This window comes from Acipenser ruthenus, chromosome 18 (assembly GCF_902713425.1).
Source record: "Acipenser ruthenus chromosome 18, fAciRut3.2 maternal haplotype, whole genome shotgun sequence".
NCBI classification, from domain to species: Eukaryota; Metazoa; Chordata; class Actinopteri; order Acipenseriformes; family Acipenseridae; genus Acipenser; species Acipenser ruthenus.
In genome coordinates, this window is record NC_081206.1 from 22,247,042 (window position 1) to 22,263,813 (window position 16,772).

At 36.6% G+C, this 16,772-nt stretch overlaps 1 protein-coding gene across 10 annotated transcripts; it reads left to right on the top strand.

Moving 5' to 3' along the window:
- Positions 1-8,941: 8,941 nt before the first annotated feature.
- LOC117421801 (cell division cycle-associated protein 4-like) lies at positions 8,942-15,416 on the top strand. Of its 10 annotated transcripts, none has more exons than XM_034905627.2 (4): positions 8,942-9,116; positions 9,463-11,420; positions 12,360-12,463; positions 13,273-15,416. In XM_034905627.2, exon 4 carries the CDS (start codon positions 13,279-13,281, stop codon positions 14,071-14,073), a length of 795 nt encoding a protein of 264 aa, XP_034761518.1. In that variant the 5' UTR covers positions 8,942-9,116; positions 9,463-11,420; positions 12,360-12,463; positions 13,273-13,278; the 3' UTR covers positions 14,074-15,416. The 10 variants fall into 10 exon arrangements, with proteins under 10 accessions (XP_034761518.1, XP_033892092.1, XP_033892084.1 ...); XM_034036201.3 differs by having other exon boundaries at positions 11,329-11,420; XM_034036193.3 differs by having other exon boundaries at positions 8,942-9,077; positions 11,329-11,420.
- The last annotated feature ends 1,356 nt before the right edge of the window (positions 15,417-16,772 follow it).

The window sequence follows — 16,772 nt, forward strand, 5'->3', positions numbered from 1 at the left end:
TTCTTGTGTACTGCTTATCTGCACTTTGCAAAGTTGGCTCAGTTTTAGGAATGCGTTTTTGTGAGTGTTGTCGATTACAAAAATCCCCCTTAAGTTCAGTCTTGCCAAGACATCAAAAAAAAAAAATATATATATATATATATATATATATATATATATATATATATATATATATATATATATATATATATTATGTGCTGTCAACATAGCCTAACCATGAAATATCATATTCATATTACACTGGTTAAAAATAAATGAGGTAAGTGAATATGTGGATTGGAAAGAAACATGGGACAGCACTGGTGAAAGATGTCGGCTCTAGCCTTGGGCTAAAGTGAACATACTGGAACTGATTGCTGAGTTAGAGCACACATTGTGAACAAAGTAGAAATTGGCCCAAAACTTACAAAGCAGATGAACAGCAAGAGGGGGGTCACTCATACAGACAGCAGGCTTCACCAGACCACAGGGAACGCTTGAAGTGTCTATAAATGTAACAATTATACAATTAAATCAACACAGGCTTCTAAACAGTGGACAGCTGATCCCTTTAAGAAAATAAACTGCAGGCCTCTTAGTTATGAGCAAATCACTCCACTAGGGTTGTGTAGTGGGGTCCAAGCTTGTTTTTATTTGGGATAATGAAATATATTTTTTGTAGAAAGTAAGACCTTTATTTGAACTCTGTGACAACTTGATGATACGTAGAGATAGACAACGCTCATGTCTTTTGAATTGCAACCTGAACGAATGTTGTTTTTTCTCAGTTATGTTGTTTAAGTAAATATGAAATTCAAAATGTGCCCCAAACTCCGAAAACATGACATGTTCCGATGTCTTGTATACTCAAGCTTTACACTCAGAAGATCTGCTTATATAGGTTAAAAATAATGAAATGACTGTGGCTGAAAGCAAAATAAATATTTTTGTACTTTATACAATCTTCACACACTGTGAACCACAAGTCCCTGCTGGGTGTGGCTGCTTAGACAGAAATATCCCTGCTCTGTCACACACATCACCTGATAATCTACCGTCTATCTTATAAAACTCAGGACTGTTGTTTTGTTTGAAGTCCATTTTATAGTATGAACTAAAAAGATTTGATGTGCATGAAAATGTATTTGATACGCATGAAACTGTATTTGATATGAAACTGTATTTGATATGCATGAAACTGTATTTGATACGCATGAAACTGTATTTGATACGCATGAAACTGTATTTGATACGCATGAAACTGTATTTGATATGCATGAAACTGTATTTGATACGCATGAAACTGTATTTGATACGCATGAAACTATTTGATATGCATGAAACTGTATTTGATACGCATGAAACTGTATTTGATATGCATGAAACTGTATTTGATATGAAACTGTATTTGATATGCATGAAACTGTATTTGATACGCATGAAACTGTATTTGATATGCATTAAACTATTTGATACGCATGAAACTGTATTTGATATGCATTAAACTATTTGATATGCATGAAACTGTATTTGATACGCATGAAACTGTATTTGATATGCATGAAACTGTATTTGATATGCATGAAACTGTATTTGATACGCATGAAACTGTATTTGATACGCATGAAACTGTATTTGATACGCATGAAACTGTATTTGATATGCATGAAACTATTTGATATGCATGAAACTGTATTTGATATTTATGAAACTGTATTTGATACGCATGAAACTGTATTTGATATGCATGAAACTGTATTTGATATGCATGAAACTGTATTTGATATGCACAAAACTGTTGCAGACCTTTGTTATGCATAAAAAAAAAATCATGTTATGGGTCAAAACAGATTTTAAAAATACATTATTTAACTAACTTGTGAGTTAAAGCTTGGTGAATAGGTCCCACAAAGCTGCCACATTACTCAGTCAAACTGTACTGTCAGCATGTGTGTGTCTTGAGTAATAGTCTTATTTTTAAAGCCACCTAAATGTGGGTATGAGCATAGATACAGCAGCCACACTATTCTGCTTTCTAAATATGTGCAGTTTTTAAAAAAATTGTTAGAGGAAACATGAATTTTACTTGTGCATGTCAGGTAATATTTATGGAAGTGCATTTTGTGCATTTTGAGCTCAGGCTATACATAGAATAGCTTCAAACAAAAGCAGCATTATATCTCATATCACCATCAGTAATGTCCAAAGCAAAGAAAATGAATATCGGTTTCTTTTTTTTGTGGCTTTGAGGTGACGAAAGGCATTGCCAGACACACATGCTACAGAAACAAATTAGTAGGTATGTGGTATGCAGTTAATTGTACTCAGTGTCACTGTGCCTTTTTATAGTGTTGTGCAATAAACCTCCACATATGGATATGCCATATATTGCTACATATAAGGTTGTAGGAGGAGGGGAAAAAAAGTAATCTATGACTATGGTGGTACACTCCATAATGACAGGTACCTTGTATGGGATTATAATATATCTCCAAATCTATCCTGAAACTACTCAACACCCCAACAAGACAAAGGTGTTTGAAGGATGTGTATATCTTGGAGGTTTGTTGCATTGCCCCTGCAGAGCAGCTGCACCGGCTCATAAAACACAGTGGAAAAAGGAAGACTTGCATATGCGCATATTGTACATCAGGTAAGTTGTTGTTGTTGCTTCTTGTAAAGCTTTCGGCTTTCAATAAAGAATAACACAAGGTATTGCTGGTTTGCAGACTGGTCAGCCCCTAAGTAAAGTCGAAGCAAGTGCATATTTCTGTAAAGCATCTGTCCGGAAACACAGTGATGCTTGCATTCTCTCATGCACGCATAGGCCGGATATGTTGGTTTTTGTTTTTTTAAAATAAACATATTTTTTTGTAACCGTAATTGCTTTGGTGGAAGGCGAGTGTTTCTTTAGAAACAGTCAGGTTGTATTTTTCCTCACCTCTTCACCTCAAACCTTTCATGGTCAATAAGATCATGCAGTATGTAGGGTTATAATGCTTTGCTATCTAGTTGCGGTCTTCAAAATAGCAAGTGCCACTGCCCATGCTGCAAGAAAAGACAACAAAATACTGCAGAAAGTCACAATGTTTCATCAATCCCCTACATCCTGAGCCTCATTGCATTTTTTTCCTGTCATTGTTGCTTAGAGGCTTTGCAGGCTGCCCAGAAAAGAAAACATATAAAATAAATAATAGAGAGACACATTAAACATGTAGTAACAACAGGCAGTGAAGTCTTTAGAATATATGAAATTGTTTCAATCATTTAAAAAAGTACCGTAACTAGTCCTTTCAGGAAATGTTTTTACAAAATAAAATGTTATTCAGATAAATGTTTTTCTACTTACTAAAGGTAATGTTAGGAAATCCAAGATTAGTGCTAATTGGGATCTGGGTAACCAGCCAATAGAGCTAACCAAACAAAACAGGATGAAACAAAACAAATGAAATCTTAAAATTGACAATTAAAAAAAAAGGCTGCTAACCAATTTGAGGCCTTGCTATTTAGTCAATTCCACTCATTGATTGCATGGGATTGCAAACTGTAAAACTGAGCCCTGAGGTCCCACATTATTGCAGCGTTATGGGGAATATAACAGTTTAACCCCTTCAACAATGTCAGGGCAACCAAGAGAGACTTCTGGAAAACAGGATTGTGTTATTGGGGGGAATATTGCGACATTAAGGGCAGCTGCTATTTTTTTTATAAACAGTGTGTGCATAAAACCAGTGGATCCAAATTTTGAGATTTGTCACAGTCCTGATAGTGCCTTTTTGGTATAAGAGCTGTCTATTCTGGTTTATCTCATCCTTGCAGTTTCTTGGTTATCTTTATAGATGTCATGCAGTGGTTAGCTGTTGGTGTGTGGGTGTGTGGGTCAGGATGGTGCGCACTATTTAAGATCAGGAGATCACTACAGTGTCTGATGTGCCCTGTGCGGACCGCAGATTTGCTGCGGTTATAACATGTTAAAAGACAATTAATTCATGGTAAAGCACTGTGAAACCTTAGTATAGGTATGGGACAACGTGTTAAACTTCAAAATGACCATGCCCCTGACTAAGAGATTGCATTCAAATGTTTTGTGAACAGTGTGGTTAAACTTCAGTTTATCTTCAATCACCCTGCAACCTTGCTAGTGCTACACGGAACAGTTGAAGTGTACGAATGCACTTTAAATTACTGAAACGCACAATACACTGTATTTCTATCAAATGGATAGGTCTCCCTCTACAGTCTTTAAAATGAATTACACCATGCCTCCTGTCAAGTCTTGTATAAAACTTCTGTTATAGGGCTGTTGAGGTCACCTTAAACATGGTATTTAAAAAATATATTCCCTCTTAAATGTAAATGATAACAGATTCAAAATATACACGAAGATATTTCAGATTTATGTGTACAGTAGTACCAGTAAATATGTGTTTTAATTCCATTTACTGTTAAACGGCAAAAATACCAAACCTCCACAAGGGGGCACTTTTGTTCATAAATGTTTTTCTTAAACATCAACACTCAGTATTTCAAAACTTATAAAAATGTTGGAAAGACAAGCTACTGTCTTGTCCCTCGTGTAGTGTTTTAGTAATAAAGATCACTTGAATAGATAGTAAATAGAAGGGTATATTATAAATCAGTGCTGTTATACTGCAGCTAGCAACTATTACCCTTATTACTTTATTTTAATAATGAGGGTTAAATGTGATTTCACCTAAAATTATTGCTTTAATTAATGGTGTACAGGTATTATAACTCAATGATACTTTCTTAAACAATGAGCAGGATGCTTTTAGTAAAAACAAGTACAGATTTCCTTTTTTAATAAGTGTATTTCTGTCAGGATAGCTTCATTTAAAAACATATTATTAGCAGATAATCAGACATTTGATATTTTCATCATACTTCATGTACTTGCTTGTTTGGCATCAGCCTCACCTTTTGAGGCACTTGGAGCTGCCAAAAAGCCTTCATTGATTGAATCTCTCAGGTGATGTTTATATAGAGGCAGGGAGACAATCTGACAGCGATAGAGACCGGGATGCAGTTTGACAGGGATAGAGGCAGGGATGCAGTTTGACTGGGATAGAGGCAGGGATACAGTTTGACAGGGATAGAGGCAGGGAGACAATCTGACAGCGATAGAGGCCGGATGCAGTTTGACAGGGATAGAGGCAGGGATGCAGTTTGACTGGGATAGAGGCAGGGATGCAGTTTGACAGGGATAGAGGCAGGGAGACAATCTGGCAACGATAGAGACCGGGATGCAGTTTGACAGGGATAGAGGCAGGGATGCAGTTTGACAGGGATAGAGGCAGGGAGACAATCTGGCAACTATAGAGACCGGGATGCAGTTTGACAGGGATAGAGGCAGGGAGGCAGTTTGATGGGGATAGAGGCAGGGATGCAGTTTGATGGGGATAGAGGCAGGGATGCAGTTTGACAGGGATAGAGGCAGGGATGCAGTTTGACAGGGATAGAGGCAGGGAGGCAGTTTAACTGGGATAGAAGCAGGGATGCAATTTGACAGGGATAGAGGTAGGGATGCAGTTTGACAGGGATAGAGGCAGGGAGGCAGTTTGACAGGGATAGAGGCAGGGATGCAGTTTGACAGGGATAGAGGTAGGGATGCAGTTTGACAGGGATAGAGGCAGGAAGGGCTATATCTGTTAGTTGGACTACTACAGTGTCAACTAGAATTTATGATAAGTTACCTTTAAGAACTGAAACCATGGGCCTGATGTATCATATCATAGTCAGGGATTTGAGAAATATAACAAAAAAAGAAAAAAAGAAATTAAATACTAGCAACTTTGTGTTAGGGGGGTTGGTTCTGCACTCAGTACGGACCTGAAGAGGTCTGGTCTTTGTTTCAAATCTGTTCTAAATTGTGTATTTGGAATAAATCTTTTGCACATACAGTACAAGAGCAATGTAGTACATACTAATACAGGAAATAGCACTGAGTTGCCGGAATGGAACCACAGGGATACAGGAGAGAGAACAATGAAGAAGTAGAAGGGCAGAAGGTGCTGCTGGAGAAGCTGAAGAGACAGAGGCACCGCCCAGAGGAGGAGCCACATTCAGGGGGCGGGGTTAGTCATGACAAAGGGTGTGTTACCAAAGATCTTAATGTTACTGACCGTGCTTTCTTATTTACAGTATTTGGAACTGTGATTCAAAACCATTGTAGAGCCTTATTTAGTCACCTTGGTTTTATTGGTCCACCCTATTGGCTCCTTAACTATCAACTGTCTTGTTTGTTTTTAACATCTTTGACATCTTTCTTTAGTGGTAGCAGACACCTGAGTGCACCAGGGACACTGCAGCATATATTAAAACATGTCATTAGGGATGCATTATATGAAATATCTGGCAGCTGCATTTTGTGTGGTCGCTTCATCATTAGGCACAGTGGCCCACACATAGATTTTAACAATAAACATGGGGCAGCAGTGTGGAGTAGTGGTTAGGGCTCTGGACTCTTGACCGGAGAGTCATGGGTTCAATCCCCGGTGGAGGACACTGCTGTTGTACCCTTGAGCAAGGAACTTTACCTAGATTGCTCCAGTAAAAACCCAGCTGTATAAATGGGTAATTGTATGTAAAAATAATATGATATCTTGTAACAATTGTAAGTCGCCCTGGATAAGGGCGTCTGCTAAGAAATAAATAATAATAATATATCTTGTCTGTAGCTTTTACTGGTGCATAATTATTTTACAGCCATCATTTCATTTACAATTTATTTTTAAATATTTTTTGGGGGGGTCAATGTTGCTTCCACTGTCGACCTAGTTGGGCCTCACAAACCACCTTTCTGTCCCGGCCCACAGACTGGGAACCTCTGGACTATGGGACTGGTTCGGTCTTTTTAGTGGTGTTTCAGAACCACTTTGAAGTGAATATACATCATTCCAGAACTACACCTGACAAACATGTTGCATAGCTGACACCAGACATCCCACAGGACATCCCTGTAAACATTACCCCATCAGTGGGGTTTTATCCTGTATAGATATATTGAAATTAAAATAGAAAAAAAAAAACAGTTTTGCTCCTCCTGAATGGGGCAACACCTTGAAGCAGGATGTGTCCATATAAGGATTGCCTCATTGTGAACTGCAATATGCTATGCAATGCTAGTTGATGAAATGGGCTTATAAGGTAACATGAGCACTGGTTTGTTCTGTCACGAAATACTGTACAAGCTTGGTAAAAAGCAGGCTAATATGGATCTTTGGCACCTAGTTTAACATGAGCTATGTTTTATAAACATGTTTCATTCAGATCAGTGAAGGTTTTCAAAAAATTGAAAAGTGATGGTCAAGGAGGTGGCAGCTGTGCTTAACTTGTCCTGGAAGGCCACATGGCTGAGAATGATTGAAGCCCAGTTAAATCATGCTCCAATACAAGCTGAAAACCGTACTGTGTTCGTGAATCAGTTGTATACTGTCAATCTACTTAGTAACAATGGTTTTCAGCACAATTCCTGCAAGCACAATTACAAATATTTCCTTATTTGTAAAATGCTTTTGTAAATTCTCATTTTCAACCCTTTTGCATATAGTATATAGTATAGTATAAACAAATAGTCAAAAGGTCAAAGAAACACATGACATAACAAAGCTCCACATCCAAAAGCAAAGTTATCTGAATATTAAACAAAATATGAAATCTCAATATTGCTGCAGCAGAACACGGAACATATGAGGACGGTAGTAGACATCGTAAACAGTGTAAGGGGAAGTTAACCAACATGGAAAATACGTATCTGCGTTCTATTTCTTTCCATTTACTCTTTCATAATGCGGTAAGGGGTCTGGTGTGACTGGTGTGACATGAGCACATACTGACTACCCAGCAATACATTCAAATAGATTAAAATAAGTAAATATCATTAAAAGTGTCCAGGGTCTTGCTCCTTCTGTTTTTCTGTCAAGTTTCCTAGGCCTGGGGGACTGCACTTCCTACACTTTGTATACACTTCATTCAGTTAAACTGATTGATCACCTTGTACAGTATGGTTATCTGCATGGGTTAGACATACATTGGAAACCCCTGCATGATGTAGCACACGTGTGTAAATGGGCTGTCTTTCACGTGAATGAATAATTTGTTAAGCAAGGGCCTCCCCTGCATATATTCAGTAGATATGAAAGTGATGGTCCAGACAGCAGAGCTGCCAGACTTTGATAGAGGGACAATAGTAGGACTTTGGTTTGGCAGGTGCTTCTGTAACACTTCAAAATGTAATTGATGGAACAGTTTTCACAGTGATAACAGAGAACAGACTTCCTGAAAGAATTAAAGCATGTGTCATGTTGAATTAGTACCATGCTAGTTACATCATATTTTCAGGTCAGTTATAAGTTATAAGGGATACCTGTCTCCAAACGACATAGGGGAAAGAAACTGCTTTCAGTTGTTGAATATAAAAGTAAAAAAAAAATATTTTAAATTATTTATTTTACCTTAGATTTGATTTGTTTAATTGCAGTTTGCCATTTATGCATGATTAATTCTTATAAAAAAAAAAAAGTTATATTACACCATCTATTGGCAATATCAAATTTGTTGTCATTTTAGCCATAACAACAAACAGCATTCAAGCCCCCAAGATGTGCAATATTTGCACCAGTTTTAGGTAGAATATAGCTTTTGCAAAACTAGTGCATCCCAACTCAGAATGTTGTGTAATTTAAAAGGGCTGTGGAGTTGCTTCTTACTACTTGTGTATTTTGATTTCTCAGAAACATGGCGTACATCATGTGTATAATGGCTGAAATAAACCGCTTTGATAATAAACGACTATAGTATTAGTAAGTAATCTGTTGGTCTTCTTCCTTGATGCTCGCTTCTTGTTTCTTTGGTGTTTGGCTTTTGTTAGTGTGATTCCATCTTAAGCTACCGGCTGTCCATCAATTCGTATAGTATAGTAACCGCCCACTTCACCCTTCCTCTGCGGCAGCTGCATCTCTCTGCAACCCTGTTCAGCTTTTCACAGCGTCGGGAAGGCGAGAGTGCCAGCGCTGTGCCTTTAATTCTCCAAACAGGCTCTCAGCTAACCAACAGCATATGATCGCCGCCGATATAGAGTAAGATTAAAAAAAAAAAAACACATACACACGTCTAAGGTAAGCGTTGAACAACAAAGTACCACTTTGTTTTTCTTACAAAATGTCTGAAATATACGGGTATTTGAAAAAAAAAAAAAGCTTGCGTTTAGGTAATAAGCTACATGCCAGCAGTTTTATGCGGAAGTGTCTGTGGTATTTTACCTTTTTGCCACTAGGGAAGAGTATTTAATCGACGCGATGTGAAAGTAAAAGATATTTAAGAGAGTGTAAAAGTAAATTCCGAAGAAGGTTGGCGCTGACTTTAACGGCTAGGGGGGTTATTTCCTAGGCTTGAAAAGTAACTGGACGGGAAGGAGTTAGCAAATCCAAAATGGCTGCACTCTCCTTGTTGTCGTCTCCCCAGGCTTTTATCACGTCTTAACCGGGAGACAAAGCGCGCAGTCACGACGAGGTCTGGGAAACTCGACGTGATCGTGCGGGGAGAGGACTCGCGACTTAACGGTTCTGTTTTTTTAAATTATTATTCGGAGGTTATTGTGGTATTTATGTTTCGTTCCGTGACTGTATAGTTCATTAAGGAGTAATCTAACCGGCAGGGGAATACCACAGTAACGTCAGGGTGCTGTGGGGGAGGGGAGCGAGGCTGGGGTGGAGCTTCACTCGGTTGGGGAATGGGATTGATTCATTGAGATTTATATTAGTGTCATATTAAAGTGTGCCACTTTAACTTGCTAAGGGGTTGGCACTGTCAATGGTGGAGTGGGAAATTCAAAAGTGCAAATAAACACTGGCCAGTGGTTAACGTAAATGTTATCAGTAGTTTAAAGCATTTTTTTTATTTATGATGCAAGTGTAATTCATTCCAGAAGAGGCAGTGAAAAGATCACAGTGCACTCGGAGCTGAAGTCAGGGTTGGCCGAGCTCCAGAATGAGAATGTTTGTGGACGGATGCCACGGGTACAGCCACAGCACTGGCTCCTCAAGCACAACCGAGAAGTTACTCTTGCTGATTAATAGAGACAACATCTGATTCTTTTTAAACAATTGGTGTCAATTTTACATTTTTAATAATATAATGCAATATATAGTCACCCAACACAAATATCAATCAACAAATATGTTGAATTGTGAAGAACAAAATATGACATGTAGACTCGTTTTCAAATATGTTTTTAATTATCATACAGATGATATCCATATAATTCTGTTTGGTTTTTTTTAACCAGATGGGTCTTTGTGGTAAAAGTGTTTGTTTTTTCTTCTTTGTAATGTACTTCATGGAAGATGGCCATATTTCATGTATGAACATCATGAAGAGACACACTTAAGTAATTCTTGCTTTGTTACTCTTCAGTGTGTTTGTTACTCAGAAAACCTTGGTTTTCCTGAATAATGCATGGATCAAACATGACAACCCATTCTTGGAAACTAATCAAACCCTCTGCCTGCATCATCAGACACTACATTATTCTGCCAAGCAAGTAAACTATGCCTTTGTTTTGGTACGCAAGTATCAAATGCTGTATGGTATATTTGCAGCATATTTATGATCAAGTGCAAACCTACAATAAATAAATAGCAGTCATTTTATTGTTTCTGCTTTTAGATTCCACTCCAAACAGTTTTGGTGTCTAAAATTCTACAAGTTTGCAGCTAGGTAGTACCTGTGATTATTTGCAGTTAAGGTATTGACCCACTGCAGCAGTTCAGGTGTATTTTTATCTGCAGCAACACCAGTGTGGATTTCTCTTGAGCACGGCTCAGGTAGGATGATTTACCATGAATTTTACTTGACTGTACCCTGATTTGTGTACTGTTGGAACTGGTGCATTTTGAAAACCCTTCTATCTACACATAAACGTTCCCATAACCTTTACATATTTTTGTATTGAGACAATGGAAAATGAACCATGAATATTGTATTTTTGATAACATTTGTGCTACAGCACCCTTAAAAGTAAAACAAAAAGTAGGTTCCCTTTTATTGTGTATGTTCCTCAGCCTGGTGTGCATCCTTCCTGGTTTGTTTTAGGAATGCACCGAGTAAGGTGTTCCAAGTATCAAAATACAATCAATGGAAATCTCAGATAAAATAAAAATGATTTATGAAGATTCACTTATAAGGTATGCATCCTCTTGCTTCAAAAATGTTATGCTGTTATGCTAAATGTGTAACAACAAAACTTGCTGAATAACAGATCACCAAGTAAATGTGGATATTATGTATGATGAAGTGTTGGTTATTGTGATTTGTTCTCTTTGCTTTTAGATGCATGTTTGTTATTTTTAGGCTCAGCAGCCCTGGCTGGCTAGTCCTGTGACAGTGGAAGCAAGTGCCCAAATTTCATTTCAACACTAGATGTATGTACTGTGTTTTTAGTGATGCTAAAATATGTCTGACAATAAAGGGTAGCATTTAATATCAAATATAGAAACCACAAGGTAATCTTTCCTGAAAAAAAAAATATATGTGTGTGTGAATGTGTGTTCAAGGGAGGGAGGGGAGGGGGGATGGGGGAGGAGATCTGTTTTGGAAAAGTCATCTCAAGTCTGGTTTTGATAAAAAAATAATAATAATTGAATCATTGAAACTGCATGGAGGTGCCATGTTATCCTGTTTTAAAACTAGTCCTAGGTTTTCTCCAGTGTGTTCACTATGATATTTTGGTCTTAGCCTTTTTTTATTACAATGTAACATCCCCTAGTTGCTCAGAATGCATGGATTAGTATTTTACAATCTTTAGTCTTTTCAAATTTATAGAATAATAGAGTATCTGGTTTACATGCTCTATAGCTACAATCATAAAATACCTGTAGCAGTCATTTTATTCTTTATTACTTGTAGTATGAAGATACATTGAAGTTGTTATTTGTTTTACTATGTACCTGTACAAATCATTGTGAAAATGTACAAGTTCTGTAGTATTTTTAACAATTCTATTGAAAGGAACTTCAGAATTTCATGGAATCTATGTACGTATTGCATTTGTAATTGTGTTCTTGTAAAATTGACTTTCATAGCTTAAATATCTTACTGGAAAAAAAAGACAAATAGGTATTTGATTTAGTCTATCTGTAAACAAAATTGCATGGGTAAGATGTCCTAGATTTACTTATATTGGGAAAACAAAAAATGTTTGCAGTCACTTGAGTGTTGTGGGGTTCAGGCCTCACTATTATCAAAGTAGATGTTAAAATGTAGTAAGGTGTTAAAAATAGTTAGTTAAAAATCACTAGTAACATGCTGTACTTTGCAGTGGATTAGGGGCTGTTTAAAGCTTCATTATTCCACCCACGCAGGAACCTTACTTCTGACTGGCCTAAAATGGGCAGAAAGAGAGCAGAACAAAAGCTGTTTGTCGCTAGTACAAAAGTGCTGAAGCAGTTCATTCAGGAAGAAGCTGGTATGTTAATGCCTTTCCCTCACAACAGGAAAGGTATAGCCTTTAAACTTTCAGAAAAGAAAATCAATTTCAGAAAGATTGTTGTTGTTTTTATTATTGGGTTTTAAAAATGTAGCCAGTAGTATTTAAAATAAGATAATTCTATTTATTTGAATGACTTATGGTTGGGAATATAGTCTGTGTTTTAATTCAAACTCCCCCCCCCCCCTCCCCCCACATAAATTACATGCTTTAGAGATTTGGATAGTGCGCTGAATAGTCATTTTAAAAAGCATTTTTAACACATTTTAGCTTGCAGATTTATTATTGAAAATGCTATTTTTATTACTCATCTGCATAACAAAGTTAAGGGGGACAACCATTGTGATACATTGAAAAATTACAAGCCAATACAATTGTGTGTACCAAATTTTCTGTACTTTTTATAAGCGCCTTCAGTATAGGGCACATAAAACAGTTTTTCATGTATTGTAGACCAATGAAACACGAGAATGCCTTGCATTAAGAAAACATTTAATTGGCTGGTTCTGCGATTACAAAATAATTGCTACCGTTGCACAGAAAGAGGATGTTGGAAGGCATGTATTGGGTCTCTTTGTGCGATTTTGAGACAACCTTTTAAGATGGTGAACGTCCAGAAAAGTGTGAATTAAGACACAGCCAAAGTAGTCTACAGCTTAAATTACCATTTATGTTGGCTTGGAAAGTTGTGAGTTAATTTGGAATAAATGTTCAAACTGTTTTGTTTATTAATTTACAAGCCTTGTTGTATATTGGTAACTAATGACAAGTTATCATTTCATTTTCAGAACAAAATGTTTCCAAAAGGCACAAAACGTAAATTTTCTGATGGTGAAGAAATTCCTGATGAGAATCCAGCTGATATTAAAGTTATGTCTTCATATAACCTTCAACGGCAGTCTCTGCTAGACATGTCCCTGATAAAGCTCCAGTTATGTCACATGCTGGTGGAACCTAACCTGTGCAGATCTGTGCTCATTGCAAACACAGTACGGCAGATCCAAGAAGAGATGACACAGGATGGAAGCTGGACAATCATGGCTGAAGCTCTAAATTCAAATCAGAGCCCCTCCGATCGCCTGGTTGCAACAGAAATTCTTTGCAGACCATCACCAAAGGACCAAGACGAGGAAAAGCCTTTTTCTGACATCAGCTATGAAGGCTGTGACTCTGTCAGCTGTCATTCAGAAGAAGTGGTTGATGATTCTTTGTGTGAGCCATCCTCTGAAGCCCCAACGTATCTACCAAGCAGCATCGGTACCTGGGACAAAGAAGACCAGAAGGAGAACTCAGAAGAGGAGTCTGAAGAGGACTCGAAGCCAGAAGAACAAGTCTTCGGAACTTTTGAAATTAAGAACCCCACTGCCACTCCGGACCCTGCCCTTGACGAGCTCTTTTCAGATGTTGACACTTCTTATTACGATCTTGACACCATGTTGACAGGAATGCAGAGCAGTCCTAAAATGGGGCCCTATGATTTGTTGGACAGTTTGTCATCTCACAGTCCATCATCCATCAGTTCAAACTCTGGCTGCAGGCCTGACCTCAATGAACTCGATCACATCATGGAGATCATTGTTGGGTCCTAAAACTGACCTAAAAAATCAACTGTACAGATATGGATGGTATGCAAAATTGCTAGCTCTTGACTGTCATACACTGACTATGATGAAGTGTAAGTTATGTTTTTTTAAGGGCTAATATTTTTGCATGCCAACCATTGGAACTTTATGTACATTCATTTTGTATGTCTTTTCTTTATGTGAGTTATGTTTTTTTCACTTTTTTTTTTAATTTATTGTGACATTTACGCTGAAAAATGATGTCTACACTACATAATTTTGAATTGAACAAATGAATTGTGTACGAAAAGTTCGAAAGCTACACGTATTTTTCCTAAAAAAATTAAATAATAAAGTATATATCTATATTTTTGCAACACATACAGCTTGGGAAATGTTACAGTACTTTTAGAATCTTTTTATGTGAAAGAATTATGATAAAATTGAAGAAAAAAAAAAATCTATTTGAAATGGTCTATATTAAGTCTTCCTTTTGACGTTATCCCAAAATGCAATATGTGCCTAATGTGGAGATTGATGCATAGAAATGGTGGAAGGCACCTTTTATATTAGTGCTTAGACAATATGCATAGCCTACATCTCAGTCAGATTATTTTGTTAAGATTGCATAATTGCTAATGTATATCCAACTTGCTCCTGCTTTTGCTGTTTAGAAGCCATATGTTCTTACATTTGTATTGCTACAAATGAAGAATTGTGGGTCGAACCCAGTTTTAAGTTATTAGAGTTAATTTATTTTTTTTAATTTATTAAATGCACATCAGTTTTAAGTTTTGAGTTTAAACTAACTCAAAGTTGTATCAACCTTATGAAATACTTCATTGTCAAAGTGTTCTTTTGAAACTACAAGCTCTGTAACATGTCTTGGGATATCGGGCTATGGCAGTTTTCCTACAATGTAGAAATCGGTGGTTACCACTGTATAAACAGTATTTAAATACAGGAATAATGGCAAACGGAGCTTCAAACTAAGGTATTCATTGTTGATTTCATTCTAAAAGAATGGCTAGACTAATTTGGTTAGTTATGTTTCTTTTAACATACAAGGGTCTTTTTTCTAAGAGATTCATAAGCATAATATTCATTATCATGGCTAATTGATTACTCAGGCAAGGTAAATAATAAGTGTGAAAACAGCCAGTATTATGAAAGCCATTGTCAAAAATCTCCCTTCTGAATGATGTCAATTAATTCAATGCAGTTTACCATAACAACCAGGGTGTAAGTTGAGTACACGTTGACATTAATACCTTGAAACTATAATAGACTATATGCAGTTTTTTATATTTGTAAAAAATACATTGTAGCAGTTTTTTGTAAATACTTTTTAATAAAAAGGTACAAACTAATTTTTGTCCCTTGTGTTGTTTGATTTGTGTCCGTTCAAATGTCTTTTTTTATCGTTATTTGTATTCTTTTGCTAATATCATTCAGATTACATCTGTAAGTATTCTCTGAGAGCGATGAATGTCTTCAACAGGCAAGTGGTGTCGGCATTACATGTGCCGCACGTACACTTTTTAACAATACCTAACGATACTTTCAGAACCATGAGATGAGATGCTATATGTTTCTGAAGATTTCAGCCACGATGTCCTACTTTTTCATTATTCAGCTACACGTTCAATGTGTCATTGATAAAGGGATTTTTTTAACCTGTATCTGAAAACAATACAATGTGGTTTCAAATGCATAAAATATAACTTTTTTGTTGTTTTTACATGACTTTCTAATTATGAAATTCAGCATTGTGAGCACGATTACTACATTTACTATACATATAGAATGCATGCAACAGTTGGAACCCATTTTATGTTGGCTCTTTATAAGGGGTGTGCCCTGTAGCTGTTGTTATCCAAATGCTTAATTCTTAGAACACGATGTTAATGTGAACCCAAATGTAAATTAAATGTGTAATTTTAAACATAATCCATACATATTTTATCACACTGCTCCAAACTTTGTAATCATTCACCAGAAGACCTTACAAACTGCACGTTATAGTAAAAGTGTGGTAAATTATGTAAAATGTTGCCTTTAAATTAAGACGCTAAAGATTTTCCACCAGAATCTTCAAATTTGCATTTTAAAGACATCTATAAACAATGTAGGGGTATTGGCACTATTATTTTAGTTGTGCATTCCTGTTTTTGTAAATTAAAATGTCAGGGTTTTCATTTTAAATGGTTTAGCTTTATGGTACCCATATAGTCCTGAATTTAAATAAATACCAGATACTGATTTGTTTAGTATGGTATGTCACTGGAGTGGCTAATCGAATACGGTATATCCAAACGTAATATATTTATATTAAAAAAGTACACAACGTGTGAAAACTAAATTACTAAATGGACTGTAGAAGCACTTCACTGTTTTCAAGAAAATTCAGCAATCATTACGATTTTGTTGCTTGTTATTGCTTTTGTAACCCAAAAAAAAAAGACAGTGGCATTGCACTCGATTTCTGAGATCAACGAAGGAAAAAGAAACGCAATATGCTAATTTTGTGATGCATTGAAAGGCTGGCATGTGGACAGAGCTGATGGGATAGATACAGGGACCGGGGCAAATATATCTAGGAATAACAACACGCCTACATTTGATGTCACGTCTAAAATAAAAGCAGTAGAAAATAACTCAGACTTGGAAAAGATGTGTTCTCTTGATTTCTTTCTGAAGATTTGCTACCAATTATTTTGAAGTAT

What these genes read in the sequence shown, in the direction of transcription:
- LOC117421801 (XM_034905627.2), top strand. Translation starts at nt 13,279, where the DNA reads ATGTTTCCAAAAGGCACAAAACGTAAATTTTCTGATGGTGAAGAAATT.